The sequence below is a fragment of the Salvelinus namaycush genome, unplaced genomic scaffold, assembly GCF_016432855.1.
Source record: "Salvelinus namaycush isolate Seneca unplaced genomic scaffold, SaNama_1.0 Scaffold4, whole genome shotgun sequence".
Lineage (NCBI taxonomy): Eukaryota > Metazoa > Chordata > Actinopteri > Salmoniformes > Salmonidae > Salvelinus > Salvelinus namaycush.
This window is the reverse complement of record NW_024061007.1, coordinates 994,171-1,009,950: the sequence shown is the minus strand read 5'-3', so window position 1 is coordinate 1,009,950 and position 15,780 is coordinate 994,171. Positions and strand designations below refer to the sequence as shown.

General features: G+C 43.1%; 2 protein-coding genes across 3 annotated transcripts in view; both read left to right on the top strand.

Moving 5' to 3' along the window:
* LOC120040994 (tripartite motif-containing protein 16-like) overlaps nucleotides 1-15,454 on the top strand; it is a 36,327-nt gene extending 20,873 nt beyond the window's left edge. For both annotated transcript variants that reach the window (XM_038985960.1, XM_038985959.1), the window contains exon 7: nucleotides 14,708-15,454. The gene's annotated coding sequence lies outside the window, so the exon portion shown is untranslated. The remainder of the gene's footprint in view (nucleotides 1-14,707) is intronic.
* LOC120041024 (tripartite motif-containing protein 16-like) lies at nucleotides 4,668-14,049 on the top strand. Its single transcript, XM_038985993.1, has 6 exons — nucleotides 4,668-5,339; nucleotides 5,763-5,858; nucleotides 11,881-12,114; nucleotides 12,814-12,973; nucleotides 13,099-13,158; nucleotides 13,390-14,049. The coding sequence occupies exons 1-6, from the start codon at nucleotides 4,743-4,745 to the stop codon at nucleotides 13,896-13,898; spliced, it is 1,656 nt and encodes a 551-aa protein (XP_038841921.1). The 5' UTR covers nucleotides 4,668-4,742; the 3' UTR covers nucleotides 13,899-14,049.
* Nucleotides 15,455-15,780: the final 326 nt, after the last annotated feature.

Genomic DNA, 15,780 nt, shown 5'->3' with positions numbered 1-15,780 from the left:
GTTAGATATTACTGCACTGTTGGAGCCAGGAACACAAGCAATGTTAGATATTACTGCACTGTTGGAGCCAGGAACACAAGCATTTTTAGATATTACTGCACTGTTGGAGCCAGGAACACAAGCATTTCACTACACCTGCAATAGCATCTGATAAATATGTGTATGTTAACCATATACCACACCTCCTCAGTCCTTATCCGTGGTACTGTATATTAACCATATACCACACCTCCTCAGTCCTTATCCGTGGTGCTGTATATTAACCATATACCACACCTCCTCAGGCCTTATCCATGGTACTGTATATTAACCATATACCACACCTCCTCAGTCCTTATCCATGGTACTGTATATTAACCATATACCACACCTCCTCAGTCCTTATCCGTGGTACTGTATATTAACCATATACCACACCTCCTCAGTCCTTATCCGTGGTGCTGTATATTAACCATATACCACACCTCCTCAGGCCTTATCCATGGTACTGTATATTAACCATATACCACACCTCCTCAGTCCTTATCCATGGTACTGTATATTAACCATATACCACACCTCCTCAGGCCTTATCCATGGTACTGTATATTAACCATATACCACACCTCCTCAGTCCTTATCCGTGGTGCTGTATATTAACCATATACCACACCTCCTCAGGCCTTATCCGTGGTGCTGTATATTAACCATATACCACACCTCCTCAGCCCTTATCCGTGGTGCTGTATATTAACCATATACCACACCTCCTCAGGCCTAATCCGTGGTGCTGTATATTAACCATATACCACACCTCCTCAGCCCTTATCCGTGGTGCTGTATATTAACCATATACCACACCTCCTCAGTCCTTATCCGTGGTGCTGTATATTAACCATATACCACACCTCCTCAGTCCTTATCCGTGGTACTGTATATTAACCATATACCACACCTCCTCAGCCCTTATCCGTGGTACTGTATATTAACCATATACCACACCTCCTCAGTCCTTATCCGTGGTGCTGTATATTAACCATATACCACACCTCCTCAGCCCTTATCCGTGGTACTGTATATTAACCATATACCACACCTCCTCAGTCCTTATCCGTGGTGCTGTATATTAACCATATACCACACCTCCTCAGTCCTTATCCGTGGTACTGTATATTAACCATATACCACACCTCCTCAGTCCTTATCCGTGGTGCTGTATATTAACCATATACCACACCTCCTCAGGCCTTATCCGTGGTGCTGTATATTAACCATATACCACACCTCCTCAGTCCTTATCCGTGGTGCTGTATATTAACCATATACCACACCTCCTCAGTCCTTATCCGTGGTGCTGTATATTAACCATATACCACACCTCCTCAGTCCTTATACGTGGTGCTGTATATTAACCATATACCACACCTCTTCAGTCCTTATCCGTGGTGTTGTATATTAACCATATACCACACCTCCTCAGCCCTTATCCGTGGTGCTGTATATTAACCATATACCACACCTCCTCAGTCCTTATCTGTGGTGCTGTATATTAACCATATACCACACCTCCTCAGTCCTTATCTGTGGTGCTGTATATTAACCATATACCACACCTCCTCAGTCCTTATCCGTGGTGCTGTATATTAACCATATACCACACCTCCTCAGTCCTTATCCGTGGTACTGTATATTAACCATATACCACACCTCCTCAGTCCTTATCCGTGGTGCTGTATATTAACCATATACCACACCTCCTCAGTCCTTATCCGTGGTACTGTATATTAACCATATACCACACCTCCTCAGTCCTTATCCGTGGTGCTGTATATTAACCATATACCACACCTCCTCAGTCCTTATCCGTGGTGCTGTATATTAACCATATACCACACCTCCTCAGTCCTTATCCGTGGTGCTGTATATTAACCATATACCACACCTCCTCAGTCCTTATCCGTGGTGCTGTATATTAACCATATACCACACCTCCTCAGTCCTTATCCGTGGTGCTGTATATTAACCATATACCACACCTCCTCAGGCCTTATCCGTGGTGCTGTATATTAACCATATACCACACCTCCTCAGACCTTATCCGTGGTACTGTATATTAACCATATACCACACCTCCTCAGTCCTTATCCGTGGTGCTGTATATTAACCATATACCACACCTCCTCAGGCCTTATCCGTGGTGCTGTATATTAACCATATACCACACCTCCTCAGACCTTATCCGTGGTACTGTATATTAACCATATACCACACCTCCTCAGTCCTTATCCGTGGTGCTGTATATTAACCATATACCACACCTCCTCAGGCCTTATCTGTGGTGCTGTATATTAACCATATACCACACCTCCTCAGTCCTTATCCGTGGTACTGTATATTAACCATATACCACACCTCCTCAGGCCTTATCCATGGTGCTGTATATTAACCATATACCACACCTCCTCAGTCCTTATCCGTGGTGCTGTATATTAACCATATACGACACCTCCTCAGGCCTTATCTGTGGTGCTGTATATTAACCATATACCACACCTCCTCAGTCCTTATCCGTGGTACTGTATATTAACCATATACCACACCTCCTCAGTCCTTATCCGTGGTGCTGTATATTAACCATATACCACACCTCCTCAGTCCTTATCCGTGGTGCTGTATATTAACCATATACCACAACTCCTCAGTCCTTATCCGTGGTACTGTATATTAACCATATACCACAACTCCTCAGTCCTTATCCGTGGTGCTGTATATTAACCATATACCACACCTCCTCAGTCCTTATCCGTGGTGCTGTATATTAACCATATACCACACCTCCTCAGTCCTTATCCGTGGTGCTGTATATTAACCATATACCACACCTCCTCAGTCCTTATCCGTGGTGCTGTATATTAACCATATACCACACCTCCTCAGTCCTTATCCGTGGTGCTGTATATTAACCATATACCACACCTCCTCAGTCCTTATCCGTGGTACTGTATATTAACCATATACCACACCTCCTCAGTCCTTATCCGTGGTACTGTATATTAACCATATACCACACCTCCTCAGTCCTTATCCGTGGTGCTGTATATTAACCATATACCACACCTCCTCAGTCCTTATCCGTGGTACTGTATATTAACCATATACCACACCTCCTCAGTCCTTATCCGTGGTACTGTATATTAACCATATACCACACCTCCTCAGTCCTTATCCGTGGTGCTGTATATTAACCATATACCACACCTCCTCAGTCCTTATCCGTGGTGCTGTATATTAACCATATACCACACCTCCTCAGGCCTTATCCGTGGTGCTGTATATTAACCATATACCACACCTCCTCAGACCTTATCCGTGGTACTGTATATTAACCATATACCACACCTCCTCAGTCCTTATCCGTGGTGCTGTATATTAACCATATACCACACCTCCTCAGGCCTTATCCGTGGTGCTGTATATTAACCATATACCACACCTCCTCAGACCTTATCCGTGGTACTGTATATTAACCATATACCACACCTCCTCAGTCCTTATCCGTGGTGCTGTATATTAACCATATACCACACCTCCTCAGGCCTTATCTGTGGTGCTGTATATTAACCATATACCACACCTCCTCAGTCCTTATCCGTGGTACTGTATATTAACCATATACCACACCTCCTCAGGCCTTATCCATGGTGCTGTATATTAACCATATACCACACCTCCTCAGTCCTTATCCGTGGTGCTGTATATTAACCATATACGACACCTCCTCAGGCCTTATCTGTGGTGCTGTATATTAACCATATACCACACCTCCTCAGTCCTTATCCGTGGTACTGTATATTAACCATATACCACACCTCCTCAGTCCTTATCCGTGGTGCTGTATATTAACCATATACCACACCTCCTCAGTCCTTATCCGTGGTACTGTATATTAACCATATACCACACCTCCTCAGTCCTTATCCGTGGTGCTGTATATTAACCATATACCACACCTCCTCAGTCCTTATCCGTGGTACTGTATATTAACCATATACCACACCTCCTCAGTCCTTATCCGTGGTGCTGTATATTAACCATATACCACACCTCCTCAGTCCTTATCCGTGGTGCTGCATATTAACCATATACCACACCTCCTCAGTCCTTATCCGTGGTGCTGTATATTAACCATATACCACACCTCCTCAGGCCTTATCCGTGGTACTGTATATTAACCATATACCACACCTCCTCAGGCCTTATCCGTGGTGCTGTATATTAACCATATACCACACCTTCTCAGTCCCTATTCGTGGTGCTGTATATTTAACCATATACCACACCTCCTCAGTCCTTATCCGTGGTGCTGTATATTAACCATATACCACACCTCCTCAGGCCTTATTGATTAATTACAACACATAGGTGTATTATAAGGCATTATAAAGGTCATTAAAATAATGATACTTACTTCATAGAAACTGTTACCCTTCAGATATTCTAACAACTCACATTTTAACATTCATTATGTCATTTGTTCCATGTTAAGGGCTCTAACCTTGGAACAAAACTATTTGTCTCCCTCTTGCTGTTGCATGCAGTTCCTCTCTCTCTTCCTCCATTCCTCTAACCCCTCCCTCCTTCTAGCCCCAGCCCTCTGGCAGAACCAGGAAGTCCCTCCCCCTCCAACAAGCTCTCTTCTGAGGAAACGAAACTGATCTGAGTCTCTGTGTCGTCTGTCTGTGTGAGAGTGAACAACCGTCCAAATGGCTCAGCAAGGAGTTCTGCTGGACCAGGACCAGTTCTGTTGTTCTGTCTGTCTGGATCTACTGAAGGAGCCGGTCACTACTGCCTGTGGACACAATTACTGTAGAATCTGTATTGAGGGCTGCTGGGATCAGGATGTTCTGAAAGGGGTCTATAGCTGTCCTCAGTGCAGACATACCTTCACTCCAAGGCCTACGCTGATGAAAAATAACATGTTGGCTGAGCTGGTGGAGAAACTGAGGAAGACAGGACTCCAGGCTGCTCCCCCTCCTGCTCTGTGCTATGCTGGACCTGGAGATGTGGCGTGTGATGTCTGCACTGGGACCAGAAAGCAGAAAGCCCTCATGTCCTGTCTGCCGTGTCTGGCCTCTTACTGTGAGACTCACCTCCAATCTCACTATGAATCTCCTGCTTTGAAGAAGCACAAGCTGGTCAAAGCCACCGCACAACTACAGGAGAAGATCTGCTCTCATCATGACAAACTGCTGGAGGTTTACTGTCGTACCGATCAGCAGTGTATCTGTTATCTGTGTACAATGGATGAACATAAAGGCCATGATACAGTGTCAGCTGCAGCAGAGAGGACTGAGAAACAGGTAAGACCAGAACAACTTGTTGGTGACTGTCTGATAAACAAAGAATTAAAGATACAGTAGGAACTAAATCTGTTTGAATATGAGAGAATTCAAATGAAATGGATCCACAAATATGAACACAAACCTTGAGTATATAGATATGTTAACCCAGATTCTCCAAATGTATCACCATTTTCTAAAGTCAAACACTATTATCATTCTGAATGGCCTTTTATGAGTTCAAAGTTCAGTCTCAACCCCTTGATACATGTAGGCCTACCATAAAAACTATAATCATTCACATAGCAACATAATATCATATTGTAAAGGGACTTCCTCAGGATTGTAGACCTTCCTCTCTATGGGTCCTATGTCACATTACTATACTATTGATCTACTGGACTAATAAAGCTTGATAGCTCATTGAAGAGTGATTCTCCACAGAGGCAGCTGGGGATGAGTCAGAAGAAGGTCCAGCAGAGATTCCAGCAAAGAGAGAAGGAGCTGAAGAATCTCCAAAAAGCTGTGAAGTCTTTCAAGGTGAGTATTGTTGACCAGAGGAGACATATTATTTGACTTCTCTCCTCTAGTCAGAGAGAGGGAGAGGGGCCCTTATCCAATCCCACTGACCCCACTGTTGAGAACAGGCTGTCTGGACCCCTTTCAGAGAATAGACTGGTTCATGTAACTGACTGGGCTACCTCATCACATAACCATGAGTAACCATGACTGACTCATGTCGCCGATACATTAAAATGGAGCTCTCTCTCTATTCAATTCAACTCTCTCACTCTCAATTGAATTAAATTCATAGGGCTTTATTGGCATGGAAATATACGTTTACATTGCTAAAGCAAGTGAAATAAACCGTAAACAAAAGTGAAATAAACAATCAGAAATGAACAGTAAACATTACACAACATTTATTTTCAAAAGAATAGAGACATTTCAAATGTTACAATTCAAGTGCAAACAGAGTGAGTCGTTCTGGAGGTGAAATGAAAAATGAATGAGGGAGAGTTAAGTGAGGTAGAAGGTGTGGTGAAGAGTTCAGAACCAGAGAAGTATTTGGTCATACGAGATTTGACTTCAGAAGAGTTCCAGGGTGTGTTGAGTGGTGGTGTCCCGTCCTCCCAGGTCGTTGGCATGGTGCAGGAGCAGATAGGGTCAAAGTAGTGGAATGGGGTAGTGGGTTTTTAATGAGTGTAGGGTTAGTTGTCATGGTGCAGGAGCAGATAGGGTCAAAGTAGTGGAATGGGGTAGTGGGTTTTTAATGAGTGTAGGGTTAGTTGTCATGGTGCAGGAGCAGATAGGGTCAAAGTAGTGGAATGGGGTAGTGGGTTTTTAATGAGTGTAGGGTTAGTTGGCATGGTGCAGGAGCAGATAGGGTCAAAGTAGTGGAATGGGGTAGTGGGTTTTTAATGAGTGTAGGGTTAGTTGTCATGGTGCAGGAGCAGATAGGGTCAAAGTAGTGGAATGGGGTAGTGGGTTTTTAATGAGTGTAGGGTTAGTTGGCATGGTGCAGGAGCAGATAGGGTCAAAGTAGTGGAATGAGGTAGTGGGTTTTTAATGAGTGTAGGGTTGGTTGGCATGGTGCAGGAGCAGATAGGGTCAAAGTAGTGGAATGGGGTAGTGGGTTTTTAATGAGTGTAGGGTTAGTTGTCATGGTGCAGGAGCAGATAGGGTCAAAGTAGTGGAATGGGGTAGTGGGTTTTTGATGAGTGTAGGGTTAGTTGGAATGGTGTTACTTAGTATTATGATAATTTCCCCTTTTCCCGTTTTGTATCACAAAGTAAAATAGATTTATATTATAGTCCAGTTGGGGGCGGTAATGCAACATATTGGATGCCAACCACCGTTAAACTCCAAAGAAGAAGAAACGTTATATTATGTCTATGTACAGTGTTGTAACGATGTCTCTCTCTCTCTCATTCCATCACTTTCGTGGTAGTTGGTTGTGTGGGTCTCTGGTTATGAATGGGGTGCTGACAGACAATCGTTGATGGATATTTATAGAGCTCTGATCAGGACAACAACTGATTACAGGTGTATAGTTTATGGAACAGCAGCAAAGACTTGTCTTCAGAAGCTGGACAGAATCCAGTATATAGCTTTAAGGATATGTATTGGTGCATTTAAATCAACATCTGTATGTGTCTTACTAGTGGAGGCAGGTGAGATGCCTTTGGATATACGGCGTAATAAATTGTCATTAGCTTATTGGGTTGAAAGGCTGTGAGGTTGAGCATCCCACTGCTACTGTTCTAGATGACTGTTGGGAATATACTAGTAGACAAGGCAGTGGTTTTGGTTGGACAGTTGTAGGTATCAATGTTATTATGGAGAAATGAGAGAATGGGTGTAGTAGTGAGATTCTGCTGGGTCCCAGCACATTCAGGTGTGGAAGGAAATTAAATTGTAGACCAGTTATCTAAAAGAGCTTTGAAACAAGATATAATATATATTAATGTTCCACTGGGTAGAGGTGAGGCCAAATGTAAGATCAGAGACATTTTGATAGATGTGTGGCAGAAGAGATGGGACTCTGAGCACAAGGGACGGCATTTATATGTCCTCTAAAGGTATATGTCCTCTTTTTTAAATGTTTTACAGAGAAAACACCACATATATTTATGTTAGGTCACCACCAAATAAAAAAAGACAGACAGACATTTTTCACAGCACAAGTAGGCTGCAGGTAGCATGCACAAGCCAACCTAACTAATCTAGAACCAACCTAAATAACCTAGAAAAAACTACCTCAGATGACAGTCCTATAACATGTTACACAATAAATCTATGTTTTGTTCCAAAAAATTGCATATTTTAGCTATAAATCAGTTTTACATTACTGCTACCATCATAGCTACAGTCAGAAATCGCACGGGAGTAGCCAGAGTAAATACAGACACCAACTACCTAATTACACATCATAAAACATTTCAGACAAATATATGGTGGATAGCTAATGAAAGACAAATATCTTGTGAATACAGACAATATTTCCGATTGTTGAAGTGTTTTACAGCGAAAACACCACATATATTTATGTTAGTTCACCACCAAATACAAAAGACAGACAGACATTTTTCACAGCAACGGTAGCATGCAAGTAGCTAACCTAACTAACCTAGAACCAACCTAGAACCAACCTAAATAACCTAGAAAAAACTCCCTCAGATGACAGTCCTATAACATGTTACACAATAAATCTATGTTTTGTTCGAAAAATGTGCATATTTTAGCTATAAATCAGTTTTACATTACTGCTACCATCATAGCCACCATCACAGCTACAGTCAGAAATCACACGGGAGTAGCCAGAAAATACAGACACCAACGTCAACTACTAATTACACATCATAAAACATTTCAGAACAATATATGGTGGATAGCTAATGAAAGACAAAGATCTTGTGAATAGAGCCAATATTTCCGATTTTTCAAGTGTTTTACAGCGAAAACACAATATATCGTCATATTAGCTTACTACAATAGCTAACATCACAACAACATTGACTCAAGGCAAACGGTAGCATAGCACAGTTCGACAGATATATATGAAAAAGCATCCCAAATTGGGTCCTTATCTTTGTTGATCTTCCATCAGAATGTTCTCCAAGGGGTCCTTTGTTCAGAACCGACTTTATTTGGATCCATAACGAACGATTTCCCTCAGAATTAGCAAGCACACTGGCCGTGCGTTGCTAACCTCTCGTTCTTGAACCAATTCTTGCGACGCATCACGTCTAAAGTCCAGAATAAATTTCAATAATATAATTAAACTATATTGAAAAAACATACTTTAGGATGATATTGTGACATGTATCAAAGAAAATCGAAGCCAGAGATCATATTCAGAACGCCGCAGCCCGTCTGGTGTTCAACCTTCCCAAGTTCTCTCACGTCACCCCGCTCCTCCGCTCTCTCCACTGGCTTCCAGTTGAAGCTCGCATCCGCTACAAGACCATGGTGCTTGCCTACGGAGCTGTGAGGGGAACGGCACCTCCGTACCTTCAGGCTCTGATCAGGCCCTACACCCAAACAAGGGCACTGCGTTCATCCACCTCTGGCCTGCTCGCCTCCCTACCTCTGAGGAAGTACAGTTCCCGCTCAGCCCAGTCAAAACTGTTCGCTGCTCTGGCACCCCAATGGTGGAACAAACTCCCTCACGACGCCAGGACAGCGGAGTCAATCACCACCTTCCGGAGACACCTGAAACCCCACCTCTTTAAGGAATACCTAGGATAGGATAAAGTAATCCTTCTAACCCCCCCCTCCCCCTTAAAAGAGTTAGATGCACTATTGTAAAGTGGTTGTTCCACTGGATATCATAAGGTGAATGCACCAATTTGTAAGTCGCTCTGGATAAGAGCGTCTGCTAAATGACTTAAATGTAAATGTAAATATTCACCTTTAAAAAGGTTCTTCCATGAGCCGAGTACAGGTCCTACTTCGCGCCCAGGAAAAAAAAAAAAGTGCGCACGTCTCAGTCCACGAGATAATCAAGTCATTTCTTCTCTCACTTCCGCATGACACCCAGGCGAAGGCGTATGACGTGTTTCTACAGTCATAAGTGACATGCCCTTTTATAGACAAGCTCTTGAAGAGAGAGTTCGCTTTTGGAAATCTCACTTCCGGTTAGGAAATGGTCTGTAAAAGGAGTTCTGTTTCACTTAGAGAAATAATTCAAACGTTTTTAGAAACCAGAGACTGTTTTCTATCCAATGGTAATAATAATATGCATATTGTACGAGCAAGAATTGAGTACGAGGCCGTTTAAAAATCATACGATTTTCCCCAAAAGTGAAAATAGCACCCCCTGGTCCCCAACAGGTTAACCATGCACCTACCACCCAGAAAAGACTCTGACAGATGTTGTGAGCTAGCTAACGCTAACGGTAACGGTGTCTTTTAAATTCCACATAAGTTATGTGGCGATGATATCTAGTTAACGTTGTATTTAATGTAGTTTTACTATCTGTGCCAGGCTATAAATGACACAAATGATATCTAGTTAACGTTGTATTTAATGTAGTTTTACAATCTGTGCCAGGCTATAAATGACACAAATGATATCTAGTTAACGTTGTATTTAATATAGTTTTACTATCTGTGCCAGGCTATAAATGACACAGATGATATCTAGTTAACGTTGTATTTAATGTAGTTTTACTATCTGTGCCAGGCTATAAATGAGACAGATGATATCTAGTTAACGTTGTATTTAATGTAGTTTTACTATCTGTGCCAGGCTATAAATGAGACAGATGACGTAACATCAGACACATATCTTTTCATACTCAGTTATTTTCATTCAGTAGCCGTTGTAAAACAGTTATCAGGAGGTCATGTGTAGAAAAGGTGACAGTGTTGATCACAGCTTTCTGCTTTCCATGTAGAGGTTTTGGCAAAAAACATTACATTTTATTATTTTGTCAGTAATGGCTGCAAAAATTGGAAAAGAGCTTTGTTTATCTTTGTCAAACATGAGATGAACACAAACACACAGAGACAGTGTTGTGGCATGGCAAAGCTACCAGGCAACTAGCAATCATGGGAACATTGGTCAGATTTTAACATCTGCCCATGCTAGTGATATTGCGGAGAGAAGGGAGTATCTGAGGAGAATTGTTGTGGTCACATCAATGTTAGGAAGACAGGGACTTTGTTTCCGTGACAATGATGAATCTAGTGGAAGCACAAATAGAGGGAACTTTCTAGAATGTATGGAGCTTTTGAAGGAGTTTGACCCTTTCTGGCAAAGGTACAAGACTCCATCAAATGCAACGTATCTCCAGAATTTAGTAGCAAATAGGAGGTTCACTTTGATGCGTCCACCACAAAATAAGCATCAAAAGAGAGAAGCAGTTCTGTAATATAGGATGTAATATTTGTTTGGGATCTTACTTTTTTAAATCAGATTTTATTCCTAATTAATGTTCAGTTTTTGAAGATGTCATTTAGCTCATTAGTTGTGTTTAGTTTTGCCCCATTGTGGATGATACTGTTTAAGATGGTCCATGTGTCTGAAAAGATTGGGCAGCGTCCTCTGATGTCATCGATCACTAGACCAGGAGGGAGGAGAGTAGAGCAGGACCAAGAGGTGTTCTGTACCTGTCTGTCCAGGAGGGAGGAGAGTAGAGCAGGACCAAGAGGTGTTCTGTACCTGTCTGTCCAGGAGGAAGGAGAGTAGAGCAGGACCAAGAGGTGTTCTGTACCTGTCTGTCCAGGAGGGAGGAGAGTAGAGCAGGACCAAGAGGTGTTTTGTACCTGCCTGTCCAGGAGGGAGGAGAGTAGAGCAGGACCAAGAGGTGTTCTGTACCTGTCTGTCCAGGAGGGGGGACAAGGCCTGGTGGACCTGGAGAGCAGGGTGGCAGCGTTCTGACTCAATGAGGTGCAGAGAGGATACTGAACCTACTGTCTCTCTCTCTGTCTCTCTCTTTGTCTCTCTCTTTGTCTCTCTCCCTTTGTCTCTCTCTCTCTCTCTCTCACATCGTCTCTCATTCTCTCTCTCTGTCTCTCTGTCTCTCTGTCTCTCTGTCTCTCTCTCTCTCTCCAGCGCTCTGCACAGGCAGCAGTGGAGGACAGTGATCAGATCTTTACTGAGCTGATCCGCTCCATTGAGAGAAGGAGCTCTGAGGTGAAGGAGCTGATCAGAGCCCAAGAGAAGGCTCAAGTGAGTCAAGCTGAAGGACTCCTGGAGCAACTGAAGCAGGAGATAGCTGAGCTGAGGAAGAGAAGCACTGAGCTGAAGCAGCTCTCACACACAGAGGATCACATCAATTTCCTCCAGGTAACTAAACTGTCTTGTTACATGTGATATGAAATGAACTTCATGTGAAACTATTCATCTACATCATTATGTTGTCCTGTCTGTCTCTCTGTCCCTCTCTCTTTCTGTCCCTCTCTCTCCCTCTCTCTCTCTCTCTCTGTCCCTCTCTCTGTCCCTGTCTTTCCTTGTCCCTCTCTCTCTTTCTCTCTGTGTCTATCTCTCTGTCTGTGTCTCTCTCTCTCTGTCCGTCTCTCTCTCTCTCTGTCCGTCCCCTCTCTCTCTGTCCGTCCCTCTCTCTCTGTTCGTCCCTCTCTCTCTGTCCGTCCCTCTCTCTCTCTGTCCCTATCTCTCTGTCCGTCCTTCTCTATTTCTGTCCGTCCCTCTCTCTATCTCTGTCCGTCCCTCTCTCTCTCTCCGTCCGTCCGTCCCTCTCTCTCTCTCTCTCTCTCTGTCCATCCTTTTCTCTCTCTGTCCGTCCCTCTCTCTCCCTCTGTCCTTCTCTCTTTCTCCCTCTGTCCGTCCCTCTCTCCCTCTCCGTCCCTATCTCTCTGTCCGTCCCCCTCTCTCGCCGTCCGTCCCTCTCTCCCTCTGTCCTTCTCTCTTTCTCCCTCTGTCCGTCCCTCTCTCTGTCTCTGTCCATCTCTCTCTCTCTCTCTCTCTCTCTCTCTCTCTCTCTCTCTCTCTCTCTCTCTCTCTCTCTGTCCCTCTCTCTCTCTCCAGAGTTATCAGTCTCTCTCCAGTATCAGTGTATCTTCAGACTTACCCAGCATCGTTGTCCGTCCTCTTCAGTACTTTGGAGATGTGAGTAAGACTGTGTCTGAACTGAGAGAGAAACTAGAAGACTTCCTTAAAGGAGAATGGACCAAGATCTCCACTACAGGTGTGTTGAAAACAATAAGAACATCAACTTTAGACCATTGAAAGTTCCCTACTAGTCATATACATGTGGAATATGGTCTGATGATAACATTCCCTCTCTCTGTCAATGTGTTTGTGTGTCTGTAGTGAATTTAGTGGATGTTGTACTGCCTCCAGAGCCCAAGACCAGAGAACAGTTGTTACGATGTGAGTCTCTTTATTGTGAAGTAACTAACAGTCTCTTTTTACTGACACTCCTAACAATCCCTCTAGAAATATATAGCAATAGTAGATCTAATCAAAGACTGGGTATCTATCTGACTGCTCATATTTCTCTGATTTGATCTCTGCTGTGCTCTAATCAAAGACAGGGTAGATACAGTATCTGACTTAACTTATTGTTCTGACTCCCCTCATTGGTCTCTGCTCTTCTCCCAGATTCCTGTCAGCTCACACTGGACCCAAACACAGCATACACACACCTCTCTCTGTCTGAAGGGAACAGAAAGGTGACCTGTACAGCCCAAGTCAAACCATATCCTGACCATCCAGACAGATTCACCAACAACTGGCAGGTTCTGTGTAGAGAGGGTCTGTCTGGACGCTGTTACTGGGAGGTGGAGTGGACTGGTTATGTTGATACAGCAGTCTCATATAAAGATATCAGCAGAACAGAGGAAGATGGTGAATTTGGAGACAATAACAAGTCCTGGAGTTTACATTACTATAGTGGTGGTTATTGTTTCAGACACAATAGTGTTGAGACTAAAGTATCAGGCCCTCAGTCCTCCAGAGTAGGAGTGTACCTGGATCACAAGGCAGGTACTCTGTCCTTCTACAGTGTCTCTGACACAATGACCCTCCTCCACAGAGTCCAGACCACATTCACTCAGCCCCTTTATCCTGGGTTTTGTCTCAATGGTACTGCTGAGCTGGTTAAACTGTAGTAGGGTCCACATAGATACTAGTCATGCTGGAGTAGTCTATAGCTAAGCTAGTTAAACTGTAGTAGGGTCCACATAGATACTAGTCATGCTGGTGTAGTCTATAGCTGAGCTGGTTAAACTGTAGTAGGGTCCACATAGATACTAGTCATGCTGGTGTAGTCTATAGCTGAGCTGGTTAAACTGTAGTAGGGTCCACATAGATACTAGTCATGCTGGTGTAGTCTATAGCTGAGCTGGTTAAACTGTAGTAGGGTCCACATAGATACTAGTCATGCTGGTGTAGTCTATAGCTGAGCTAGTTAAACTGTAGTAGGGTCCACATAGATACTAGTCATGCTGGTGTAGTCTATAGCTGAGCTGGTTAAACTGTAGTAGGGTCCACATAGATACTAGGTCCCGTGTGGCTCAGTTGGTAGAGCATGGCGCTTGCAACGCCAGGGTTGTGGGTTCATTCCCCATGGGGGGACCAGGATGAATATGTATGAACTTTCCAATTTGTAAGTCGCTCTGGATAAGAGCGTCTGCTAAATGACTTTAATGTAATGTAATAATACTAGTCATGATGGTGTAGTCTATAGCTGAGCTGGTTAAACTGTAGTAGGGTCCACATAGATACTAGTCATGCTGGTGTAGTCTATAGCTGAGCTGGTTAAACTGTAGTAGGGTCCACATAGATACTAGTCATGCTGGTGTAGTCTATAGCTGAGCTGGTTAAACTGTAGTAGGGTCCACATAGATACTAGATACATAGATACTAGTCATGCTGGTGTAGTCTATAGCTGAGCTGGTTAAACTGTAGTAGGGTCCTGGTGGTGATGGTCCCCAGATGTGATGATTCATTCTGCTCTGTTTTATCTACAATGATTTAACTGATTTGATCTTCAGAAGATGTTATGAATTCAAATTCAATGTTTTCATATTTTAGTAATTGCAATGTTTTAATCTTGTACATTTCCATGAATCATGATGTCTGGTGTTGATGTATATTGGTTGTCATTCAGAACCATTGATATGTTTTCTCAGTTGGTTCTCTGTCTCTATGTAATTCTCCTCAGTATCATTGATCAGCTTGTTGGTTCTAATTGATGTGTTCTCTGTCACCTGGAGCTGCATGGAAAATGGTCCAGGAACTAAAGGACAATTCAGGACTAGTCAGCCCACTACAAGCTGGTATCACTTACTTTCTACTAAACTATATGGACTGGTTTCCCAGACACAGATTAATCCTAGTCCTGGACTAAAAAGTATGTTCAATGTAGATGTCCAGGAAACCGGCCCTAAATGTGTCATCTTTCATCCTCCCATACTGCTCAGTCCAGCAACATGAAACCTGTCCAGCAGGTGGTGCTATTGACCAAACAATAAAACCAGCAGATATCTTGACTTGCCACTCAGTATATCAGTAATGTTCAGAAAAGTACTTTAATATCATTGGAGATTGATGGTCTTTTTAATCCACTATCCAGAGTCAGGAACAGATGAAGTTAGGTCTGCTACTGTTCAGTGATTAAATATGATTTATGGTGATGGGAAATAATAAAAAACACTAAACTTCATCTAGTAATAGTTTTCCTTTGTTATTTATTCCAAGGTGTGTCTTTAACTTGTAAATGTATTGTGTGGAGGTGAGCTAGTGGTGTGGCTGATAGAATGGAATGAAAAGGGAGGAGGGGAGGAAGAGGGGAGGAGTGAAGGGCTGTTCAAGAAACCAGATGAGGAAGAGGAAGATGTTCAGGGGAATTACTGTCTCTGTTCCTAATGGTTCCCTATTCCCTACGTAGTGCACTACGGTGCTTCTGACCAGGTCTAAAGTAGTGTTCTACGTAGGGAATAGGGTGTAGATTTATTACAATATCATGCTTTAGTGTTTGGCACAACAATA